The 12,132-nt window shown below is 45.9% G+C and overlaps 1 protein-coding gene across 8 annotated transcripts in view; it reads left to right on the forward strand.

The window, feature by feature from the left end:
• SETBP1 (SET binding protein 1) overlaps positions 1-12,132 on the forward strand; it is a 326,031-nt gene that overhangs the window by 203,907 nt on the left and 109,992 nt on the right. Inside the window, exons 1-2 of one of the 8 annotated variants that reach the window (XM_039543818.1) lie at positions 3,956-4,138; positions 6,343-6,410. The exons of 6 other annotated variants lie outside the window; for them this stretch is intronic. In XM_039543818.1, coding sequence (XP_039399752.1) covers positions 6,399-6,410 — 12 coding nt within the window. In that variant the 5' untranslated portion in view covers positions 3,956-4,138; positions 6,343-6,398. Of the gene's footprint in view, positions 1-3,955; positions 4,139-6,342; positions 6,411-6,766; positions 6,815-12,132 lie in introns of those variants that run through there. One more of the 8 variants, XM_039543817.1, reaches the window with a different exon arrangement.

The following is a 12,132-nucleotide window of genomic DNA, read 5'->3' on the forward strand; positions in this document are numbered from 1 at the left end:
TGGTGGGGGAGCCCCTATGCATCCTCAAACTCAGGAGCAATTTTCTCTCTGGAAATTCCAGGTTAATAGGAAGCTCTGGGGTTTGCAAGGCACATTTTATGGTGAGCTGAGTAGATGTATGCGTGCATGCTAAATACACATTGGAAATTAATACAGATGTTATGGAGAAGAACTAGTGGTCCATTGCATTCCAGCCTTAGTAATTAGAAGGCAAATGATCCTACTGGTGGTAACATTAAATTATGCTCTTGAATATTCAGTAAGGACAATCATGCATATTGCATAAGGATGGACCAGGTGATCTGATAGGTTTTTACCAGCTCTAATATTTATGATTCGGTGACTGGCAGATTTCAAGACACTAATGAGTGAGGATGACACCAATAGGTGAAAAGCCAGTGAGCTGCAAAGGCATCCACACATTAGTCCATGTGATAAATAGGAAAGAAATGTAATACGTCTAGTTATCACTCCCTTTGATCACTTCATCTGCCCTCTGCACATGAATCCATCTACATTCCAACGCCCCGGGTGGCTTCAAACAGATGTAATTAGAAGAGAAAAGTTTTTCCTCCAAATTTGGATTTTTTTTTTTTAATTTGCCCAAGGCTCAGTTTCTGTCTTGGGCTAGTGATAAAAATGTTGCCAGCTCTACAGGCTTTAAATGGCTCCCGGGTCTAGAAATAGGAACTTTATACCTTTTGAGAAAGGCTTCCCAATTGGAGGACTTTCAGAATCTGTGTTGAGCCCTGAAAGATAGTGTGACATTTTTATTTATAGAAAAATTACTGTATGTTATCTCTGGATGCATTTTCTATTTAGTTTCAATTATTTTTCCACTTCTGAGCCCTTCACAGTCAGACCCATGGTAACTAAGGCACCTGGCTTGACAAGGGGAAAGTATACCACACTCCAAGAGTTGCAATAAAACTTCTTAAAACTCTCTAAAGTGTTTCTAAAATAGTTCATCTGCAACATATGTGGCATGCTCAGAATATGTGGTGTTGTGTGAAGGTTTACATGTTTCATCACCATGTATTTGGGATGTCCTGCATATCTCATTGAAAGCTTCACCACTCATGAGTAAGATGGCTGTCCTAAACTCACCACAATGAAATCTTTAATACCCGCTCAGGAAGGGAAGGGGCTTGTGGAAATAATAGTATGTGATGATGTAATTAAAGATTGCATTATCCTGCAGAAGGGGGCTGAATTAAGGTTGAGCAGGCAACCTTCCTTCTGGCATTTCCTAACTGAAGTGCTTTATTTTGTGACCTTAATAATGTTCTTTTAATGTAGTCTTTTGGTGTGTAATTTATTATGTATAGTTATTTATAATACAACCGTTAAATCAAATCTGATTATTTAAAATGGCACGTGCATGTAATAATTGCTGTCGTAATTGTGTCACGTGACAGGGAATACCCAGTAACTCAGGGATACTGATCTGCTGTACTATACCAGCACTATAATTTCACTATGCTATGCTGCGCTTTGCTGTTCTTTCTGTCTTAAATCCCCCTGTCTGATGAGGGGTGAAAGCACGGAGGATGTACTTCACTCAGGCACTGTGAGGAGAGAGTACCTCCAGTCTTTTACTATAGTGCTTAGAGGCCCCAGTCAAAAATCTTTGTGCTAGGCACTGTACATAGTCACAGTAAGAGACAGCCCCTGCCCCAAAGCGTTTACAGTCGGCATCAACAAGACAGGCAAAGGGTGGGAGGAAGGAAGTGCCATTATCCCCATTTCACAGATGGGGGACTGAGGCATTTCTGGCTAGATCTTCCAAAGAGCTCCGAGACCACTGAAAACATTGCTCTCGGGGAATTGCTGGGTGACTTATGAAAAGCAGCCCATTTCATTGACGTGCCTAAATAGGAGCTGAGCTCTTATGCAACCCTGGCTGATCGAGATCAAGTGACTTGCCTAAGATCACAGAGGATGTTTGTGGCAGAGCCAGGAATTGAGTTGCAGTCCCGTGCCTTAACCACAAGATCTTCTTTCCTCTCAATGATTTACTGTTGTCCTTTAGGCTTGATATTGCAATGCCTCGAGTATTGTCAACTCCCATTTGCATTTCACATCATTAGGCCCTTTCCGATTAGGAACAATCATTGATTGGCTCTGAATGGAGGCTCATTCAGGTCTTGTTGGCTGGAAGGAGGGCAAATGAAACACTGACCTTTGAAGACTCTAGGTATCTAAAGCATTGTGGCAATATGATGGGGAGTAGAACAAATGGAAGTGAGAAGAGAATTGCCGGGAGCTTGGTTGCATTGGCTGGCAGTGAAGAGACCCTTCTCTGTTTTCAAAGGGTGCAAAGGATTGCCCTATGACACCTGGAAGAAAGGCTAATCCCTGGGATCATTATATTCACAATCCCACCTTGTGATCTTTTTCAATCTCTCTTTGAACCCAGAGGGAGCGTGTCCTAGCGGGACAGTCAGTAATGCCTTTCTGTAAGAACTCGTGGGTCAGAAGGAAACAGAATGTTGCCATGAAAAAGCAACTACTTGAAGGTTTTACTTATGAAATATTAACTCGAATCCTATAGTTACTCTTTGTCAGGAAGGTTCAGTTTCAGGGCTCATGTTTTTAAGCGCACATCGTTTAAATATTTACACAGTCACATTTTCTGGGTTTATAACTTTCGCTGTGGCACTAACCTTGTATTTCACACCAGCGAGAGCACACTGCACTGTGTACCGTACAGCCATTTAGGGGCCCCTGGAGAATGTCTCCAGCAAGCAGGGAGGGTCTGTCTAAATGTGTGGGAAGTTTTGCTTTAACACGTAGATGAGAAAGCATGAATTAGCAGCTAAAGCAGGTGGTATCATGGGGTAATTCAGACAGCACTGGACTAGGAGTCAGGACCTGGGCTATACCCTGAACTTCATCTCTGACCTGGGCCAGCTTACTCACTTCTGCTTCCTCTCCCTTCCCTTTTTTCAGTCTTGTGAAAGTTTTTGAGTCAGGATCTGTCTCTTGTTATGTGTTTGTACAACACCTAGCACCATGGGGAACAGCATCGGTTGAGGGCTCTGCATTGCTGTAATGGAGATAATACAGTGAAACCCCGCTATAACGCGATGTTTGGGGTCTAAAAACTTCAATTGCGCTAAATGTGGGGTCGCGGTATAGCGGGGTTTGTCAGTGGTCCCCAACGCGGTGCATTGATGTGCACCGCCTAGTGCCCCTAGTGCCTAGTGCCCAGCAGGGGAGAGGAGCTGCGGCTCCCCGCCTGCCGGGGACAGAACTCCGGGGCTGCGGGCGCCGGTGCTCTCAGTCCCGGCAGGCGCGGGGCCGAGCTTCTTTCCCGCTTCAAGAGGAGCCACGGCTCCCCACCTGCTGGGGACAGAGAGCACCGGCGCCCGCAGCCTTGGCGTTCTCTCTCCCCTACCATGGTGTTGGGGACCATTGGTACAGTACCGTACTGTATTATGCCTTAAAGGGGAGCCCAACCTGTGATCGCGTTATATGCGATTTCGCGTTATGGCGGGGCGCGTTATTGCGTGGTTTGACTGTACCAAGGGAAATGATGGCTTCTCCATCTCTTGCTATCTTCTAATAGAGGCTAGATACCAGCTCTTCTGATATACAGGAGGCTTTAGGATACACAGGGGGATCAGATTAAATGCTCTAATGGTTCCTTCTGGCCATAAAGTCTTCTAACTTATGAAAACCTGATTGCGGCCTGGGGAACAGCCTTTCGTGTTCTACTGTGTAGTCAGTGTCATCCCACAATGAAGAGTCATTGAGTGGGGTGATCCAGGGGAAGCAGCTCAAACATCCAGTGTGGCTGGACAGGGGTAGGACATCAGCACTGCAGGGGAGGGGTGGGTGTGGCAGTGACATCACAAGGGCCTTTGGCAGGACCTCAGCCTATTGGACAAAGGTGGTGGGGAGGCAATGATCTCACAGAGAGATCTTGACATCAGCCAGGCAGGACAGGGGTGCAAGACAGGGGCAACCTTGGAGATCCCTGTGGCTTTGCTTCAGCACGTCTCCTTCTCGAGGTCTCTCCTTGAGGACTGAGAGAATTCACTTTCACGTACGTGAGCGCAAGGAGGACCCTCTTCGGAGTTTTATCCTTTTCGTTTATTGATTTTGCCAGAAAACAGATGTCCCTGTATAGAAGGTAAGAGCCTCTGAAAGGTTTGGAACCTGTTCAGTCTGATCCATCGGGTGCCAGCTGATTTTTAGGAAAGGAAAACACTAGATTGTGGGGGCAGCATTTTATTTCCGACCTAGGACTTTGTCCCTTAGAATCACTGGGGACATTGGGGTTTCTCCTTTTTGTTCTCCCTTTTCCTGTCTCTCTCTCCTTTCTCTTCTTCTCTTGCATCTTTGTCCTTTCCCCCTGCTCTCCTTTCACCACCAGGACCTGTCTGTGCATGTGGAGTGGGGGACGGGGGAGTTGTGCTCCAACTCTCATTGCGGGAGGCCCTCCCAAAGATGTGGCTGGAATAGTGCTCTAAGAGTGACTCCCTCCGGTGGTGACCTGGGACAGCTGGTGAGAACTCTCAGCTTTCTGATTCTCAGAGTCTCAATGCTGATTGGGTGAGCATGGGGCTATTGTGAGGGAGGAGACTCAGGTTCTTGTTACTCTCTTTTAAGACCAAGGAAATAAGCCAGAACCAAACCTGTGTTTGTTTGCTCTTGCTGCTTTTCTCCATTCATGTCTTTGAGCAATTCATGATTCTCTCTCGAATGGGCTAGTTCTTCTAAAATACTTACTGAATAATTAGGTTTTAATAAAGCCACATGCAAACCCAGCCTTCCAGTAACAAAGGAGTCAGGCGGCACCCTACTGAATGGGGGACAGTCCGCTGGAAAGCTGTGACTCTGAAAAGGATTTCGGGGCCATAGTGGACGAGCTGCTCAGCATAATCTGTCAATGTGAAACTGTGGTAAAAAAGGTTAAAGCCATTCTTGGCTGGATAGAGTAGTGAGTATGGAACGGGAAGTGATGCAGCATTGGTGAGACTGATGCTGGAATTTTGAATCCAGTTCTTGTGTCCACATTTTGAATATTATGTTAAACAAATTGGAGAGGGTACAGAAAAGATTGATAATTGAGTGATGGGGATGATGCCTTGTAATGAGACATTGAAAAAGCTCAATCTGTTTAGTATGTCCAAAAGAAGAATGAGAGGTGAATTGCTTGACTTCATGGAGAGCAAATGTTGAGTATAAAAGGGCTCTTTTATCTAGCAGAGACAGGCATGACAAGACTACATGGATGGAAGCAGAAATCAGAAAAAGTATAGTGACAATTTTACCAGGATTTGTAAGAGGGCGATTCATCATTGGAACAAACTACAGTGAAACCCCACTATAACGCGATGTTTGGGGTCCAAAAATGTCGATCGCGCTAAATGCTGGGTCGCGGTATAGCGGGGTTTGTCAGTGGTCCTCAACGCGGTGCATTGATGTGCGCCGCCTAGTGCCCAGCAGCGGAGAGGAGCCACGGCTCCCCGCCTACCGGGGTCAGAGAACTCCGGGGCTGCGGACGCCGGTTCTCTCTGTCCCCGGCAGGCAGGGAGCTGTGGCTCCTCTTGAAGCCGGAGAGAAGCTGCAGCCCCGCGCCTGCCGGGGACAGAGAGCACTGGCGCCCGCAGCCCCAGAGTTCTCTGTCCCCGGCAGGCGGGGAGCCGCGGCTTCTCTTGAAGCAGGAGAGAAGCCGCGGCCCCGCGCCTGCCAGGACAGAGAGTACCGGCACCCACAGTCCCAGAGTTCTGTGTCCCCGGCAAGCAGGGCCGCGGGCTCTTCTTGGAAGAGAGAGAGCCCCGCCCCGCCCAGACCAGGACAGACAGAGAGCCAGTCCCAGAGTTCTGTGTCCCCGGCAGGTGCGGGGCTGCAGCTTCTCTCCCCTGCCATGGTGTTGGGGACCATTGGTACAGTACCGTACTGTATTATACCTTAAAGGGGAGCCAACCTGTGATCGTGTTCTATGCGATTTTGCGTTATGGCGGGGCGCGTTATTGCGAGGTTTGACTGTACATAATTATGATAATAAAGCACAAGACTTGGATTTAGGAGATCCGGGTTCTTAATCCAGCTCTGTCACTGCCATGCTGTGTGTCCTTGGGCAAATCACTTCATCTCCCTGAGTCATAGTTTTCCCCATTCTGAGATCAGGATAGTGACCCACCTCACAGGGGTGTTGTGTGCCTTAAGTAATGGTTCTGAAGTGTTTTGCAATCCTTACTTGTATGGTGCCATAGAAATGCAAGGTATTTATTGACCTGCAAATGGAGCATCCTTTCAAACCAACCTCCTCAATGACTCTCTCAGAGATTGGAGGGTTTTGTTGTTGTTGTTGTTTTGTTTTTAAACTAGAAGCCAAGTCAAGAAGAGGAGACTAGGAAGAGATCTGAGCTCAAGAGACAAATGTCATGATAGTAGGGGTAAGCATAAATTGAGTTCAAGTTGAGTTCAGGTTGTCACTACAGACTTCAATTAGCCTGAATTCAACCACCTTTTATCTGACTATGTCTGTGTTGCAGTGAGCATGAACAGCAGGACAGCTATAGCTTGTCCAGGTCAGATGGGCACTGCCAGGCTCGGATCCGTTCCAAAATGGCTGGCCCAGCAACTCTAGTCAATATGACATATTATTGCAATCCACCAATGGTGGGCAGTGTTCATCCTTGTTCCACCAATGGTGGGCAGTGTTCATCCTTGTTCCACCAATGGCGGGCAGTGTTCATCCTTGTTTTCTTGTCTTTATGAGCAGTAAACTTCTGAAAGCAGCAGAAAGTCGGGGATTATTGTAGGTCCACTGGAGTGGAAGATGGAAAAAAGATCAGGGGTAGGCAACCTATGGCACGGGTGCCGAAGGCAGCACGTGAGCTGATTTTCAGTGGCACTCACATTGCCCGGGGGACTCTGCATTTTAATTTAATTTTAAATGAAGCTTCTTAAACATTTTAAAAACCGTATTTACTCTACATACAACAATAGTTTAGTTATATATTATAGATTTATAGAAAGAGACCTTCTAAAAATGTTAAAATGTATTACCGGCATACGAAACCTTAAATTAGAGTGAATAAATGAAGACTCGGCACAGCACTTCTGAAAGATTGCCAACCCCTGTATTAGATCATCCAGTAATCTATCTCCCAGCCACTGCAGGAGTTCCATACAGTACATTCTAGTGTTTTGCCTAGTCTTCAATGTCCAAAGCAAGGGGTTTCCTTCTCCCTTTGTAGATTTCTCTATGACCTGATACAGCTCACTGTCAGGGTATTTTTCCTGACATTAAGCCTACTTTTCCCCTTAGTTTCATACCTTTACTCCTTGTGTTAGAGCGGGTAGCTTCTTCGATTGCTGACAATACAATCCATTGACTGAGACTCAGACCCTACTCCTGGACGTATTGGCACTTGGCTACTTTTGTGGCATTCATTGCCAGCAGCTCCTACACATTCTATCCCACCTCCAAATGGTTCTGTAAAGTTAGATTGGAATATGGCCAAATCCTCAGATGGTGTAAAGTGGCATAGCTTTTTTAAGTCAATGGAGCTCTGCTGATTTATACCAGCTAAGGATCTGACCTGTTTCCTTTTCACAAGCATCGCCCTTTTGAATTCAAGAGGCTCTGTTTTATGATTGAGACTATAGAAGTCTTACCAAATAATTACACCTCCAATTTGAATATACAGGCTGATTCAAAGAAGAGCCTTAAACTTCTAATTTTTACTCCACACGGGAACATTTCCAGATCAAATTAGATCCATCGGAGGGTGTTGAAATCCACCATCATCTCTTTTCCATCTGCAGAATCTGGGTATGTTTTCTCCCAGGGAGATGTCATGCCCCATTGCAAAATAACTCTTGATTTTCCAAACATTCTTCCAGCTCAGTCTTTTCCATACATGGAGTCCCCACTCCGCAGCATGCCAGCAGTAATGACACCCTCTGTGTGTATAGTTTCAGTGCATATTTTTGACAAGAAAATGGGATTTGACATTTCAAAAGCAGTAGTGTTTATTCCGGCAGAAATCCATCCAAGACAAGTGAACCGTCCACACCTTCTCCTCAATAAACAGCTGTCAGGGATTTGATTAATCGAGGGCTGCATTTTGCGGGTGTGTTGTTTGTTTAATTACGCCACAAGTGTGCCTGTATCCTTAGTAACCTCCAGGTTTTCACTTGAATTCTGTCATGGCGTTTTGGGTATGTTCTCCAAGCCACTGCTGGTTCTAACACAAGATCGTTAGGCATTAAACTGGCAGTGCTGCAGCAGCCTGGGTAGAAATTCTGAACAGAAACTTGTGACCAAGAGGTCATTGTGTATATGAGTCAACAGTGTGCCCTTGTTGCCAAGAAGGCTAACAGCATCTTGGGCTGCATTAGTAGGAGCATTGCCAGCAGATCGAGGGATCACACATTGACCAAGAGGTTTATTGTGGAAGGGTTTGTGTAGTTCTTGTTTATTCTTCTGCCACTCCCACATTCTCTGCTGTGGCCTGCACTGAGCAAATCACCTGCCCACAGGGCTGCTCTGAGTGATGACCTGCTGCGCTGCTGTTCGGCCAGACCTAGTTGTCCTAATACTATTGCAATGCTAGGCCTTGCAACTTGTCCCCTGGGGTGGGGAGCACTGCTGCTTTGGGCCGTGCTGCCTGGCAGCTGGGGACAGGTGTTGCTACAATCTAAATTATGCCCTGACTCATACCAAATCTACTCTTGCCCCCCAAGGGAGAGCACAGCTTCATTAGCCTTTGCTGTTTGCCCACAGGGGTACTTCTACACTGGACCTTGCTGTTTGTCCGCTGGCAAAGGGGGAATGTTGACTGGACAATCAGACACGCCCAGTGAAAGATCTGCTCTGGTGGGCGCTGTCCTGGTGGGATCAGAGAGTACATTCCTGTCGTTTAGATCGATGTCAGTGTCAGCAAGACACCAGCTTCCCTTATTCTGTTGGAAGTGCGTTCCTGTTAACTGCATGTTTTATTATTATACGAGGCCTCCAGCTCAGAGCATAAGCAGAGAGGCTCCTATGTTACAGCTATTCACTTTACCTGGACAGAGGGTCAGTTTCGCCCACAGCCTTTTCCTTTAATTTGCCTACTTGAATCATTTCCTCCCTTGTTTCTGCTTCACGTGGAACAACACGGTCACCCTTACTTCCCAATTGTCTCCTGTACAATTGAAAAACTTCCCTATAATTATTAGGATAGTAATGCCTAGTGGCCTGCACCATGATAGGGGCCCCATTGTACTAGGTGAGCGAGAAACCGTACCTGTACAAACCACATGTACCAGGTCACACACAAAGTGCATGGTAGAGCCAGGAATGGAACTCACATCTCCTGAACCCTACGCACATATCCAAGGCACTAAGCCACACTGCTTTTCAAAATGTATAAAATAAAAGGAAGGATGCATGAGCAGCTTGGGATGAAACACGAAAGAAGGCTCTTGCCTTGACTTGAACAGTCCCTGGGAATGTGTGTAATGATGGTGTTTTGCTGTACTGAACTTTCAAGCTGGAGGGATTATGATCAAAAGCCAAAAACTGAGTAGTAAGTATGGCTGCTTCAAACCCAACCTAATCAAAGCACCCCATGCCTTATCCACTGCCCCCTCCCCCAGCTTAAGTAACTTGACTGAGAATGTTAAGTAGGGCACTCATTTTCAGGGGCATGACTTGTGGGTACTGAGATAAAGCTTCCAGGTGTGCAATTACTGATGCAATGGTGCTTCTGGCAGAAATAACTTACAGAAAAAGATGGAGCAAAAGAATCCCAGAGGCAATCGATGGCACTGCGATTTGGTTGTTAACATACAGCAGGTTTAAGTAGATTTTCCCAGTGGTCAACTATAGTACTTCGTGGTTTGCAACATATATGTGACTGTATGTTTTAGTCATGAGCGAACCTCAGACAACTGGGTTAAAGACTGGATAAAAGTGTGGCGGCTTATCTGAGACCTATGTGACCTTCTTGAGTCACAGAAAACAGATTTTCTAACCTGACTTCCATTCCCTTCTGCTTCCATACAATCCAGTGGCAACATCAGAAGAATCACTTCCCATTTGTTAATTTATGGACATTGGCCAGTTAGTGCAATATATAGAAAATATTTTTCAAACACATAGCTGTGTAACCTGGAATAGCAAGGGACAAATGCAAATAAAGGTTAAGCACATATTTCTGAACCTCACAAAAGGTTTGGTTCCAATTTTTATTGTAGGTTGTGGTCTGTTCGCTGTGTTTGCTTGAGTAAGAATGGAATAAGGACACCAGGACTTGTATTCTGGGCTCTTGTTCGCTGTGTGGCGTGTTACCCAAAAAGCAGTGGTACTTCAGTATGAGACTTTGCCTTGCTTTGGATTTAGTGTGCAGGTATGAAAATCCTCTTTCAAAGAGAAGGGATGGCAGTGGGCAGATCTCGAAATGTTCAGACTTTGGGTCCCATTCAGAGGTCTGGAGGAATCTCAAAACTATCTTGTCTGAAAAATAGGGTTGAAAATCTGGCAAGCAGAGGCTCTGTCATGAAACAATGTGGAAATGCTTCAGGACAGTCTTTTGGAGATGTGTATTGAGCCTTTCTCACTTGGCGTTGAAACTGGATGTGCACAGCTGGGCAACGAGGAGACAGATTTTCAGATGTTCACACAGTTTGATTCTACACATGAGCAAAACTTCTCATAGAATTATAGAATCTCAGGGTTGGAAGGGACCTCAGGAGGTCATCTAGTCCAACCCCCTGCTCAAAGCAGGACCAAACCCAACTAAATCATCCCAGCCAGGGCTTTGTCAAGCCTGACCTTAAAAACCTCTAAGGGAAGGAGATTCCACCATCTCCTTAGGTAACCCATTCCAGTGCTTCACCACTCTCCTAGTGAAATAGTTTTTCCTAATATGCAACCTAGACCTTCCCCACTGCAACTTGAGACCATTGCTTCTTGTTCTGTCATCTGCCACCACTGAGAACAGCCAAGCTCCATCCTCTTTGGAACCCACCTTCAAGTAGTTGAAGGCTGCTATCAAATTGTCCCCTCACTCTTCTCTTCTGCAGACTAAACAAGCCCAGTTCCCTCAGCCTCTTCTCATAAGTCATGTGCTCCAGCTCCCTAATCATTTTTTTGCTCTCTGCTGGACTCTCTCCAATTTGTCCACGTTCTTTCTGTAGTGTGGGGCCCAAAACTGGACACAGTATTCCAGATGTGGCCTCACCAGTGCCAAATAGAGAGGAATAATCACTTTCCTCGATCTGCTGGCAGTGCTCCTACTAATGCAGCCCAAGATGCTGTTAGTCTTCTTGACAACAAGGGCACACTGCTGACTCATATCCAGCTTCTCATCCACTGTAATCCCCAGGTCCTTTTCTGCAGAACTACCACTTAGCCAGTCGGTCCCCAGCCTGTAGCAGTGCAGGGGTGGGGGGGTGGATACTTGTAATTTTTCAGATGGTGTCGCTCTCCCTCTCCTTCCCCCCCGCTCTTCCCCCCCCCCCCCCAAATTTTAAGCAGCAATGGACCCAAACCAGCCAACTGTGTTCCAAACAACCCAGACATTTGGAGAAGTTGGACTTGGATCCTGCTCAGACCCGTCTCCCCCACCCAGACTAGAATTTATCTTTCATGGTTCCTAGTTAAAAACTCTATTTCTGTTGGGCAGTAGCTAAAAGTACAAAGCCTTCCTTTTAATCACAGCCCTTTTCCTGTCTAGCTCAAAGTGAAAGCCCAGTGAGTAGTCAGACAGCATTGCTGAGCTATAGCCTATGTCTGAAGTGTCCCCTTCTTTTCAAACTGAAGGAGCAGGACAAGTCTGTAAGGGAAGGAGATCTAATTATATTGCACATGTTCTAATTTAAGTTACTGTAGGTTGCTGGAAGTTTGAGTAGCAGACACATTAGGTCACTCACTTGCCAGTGACTGTGTCCTTTGGTTGATGAGAAGTGGAATAGCTGAATAGCTTTCTCCACTGTAATTGGCTTGAGAGTAGAAGACTCAACAGACGGGATTTTTCTTTTGCTTTACAATAAATAAATATAAATAAAATTAAATACCCCTGGTGTAAATGGAGAGAGAAAATAACCCACATCTGCTGCAACTACCACTGTATTCACATCACTGCCACATCTATCTAGTAAAAGGACTTTAAAAAACTGGCT

Source organism: Mauremys reevesii, linkage group 6, assembly GCF_016161935.1.
Source record: "Mauremys reevesii isolate NIE-2019 linkage group 6, ASM1616193v1, whole genome shotgun sequence".
Taxonomy (NCBI): Eukaryota; Metazoa; Chordata; order Testudines; family Geoemydidae; genus Mauremys; species Mauremys reevesii.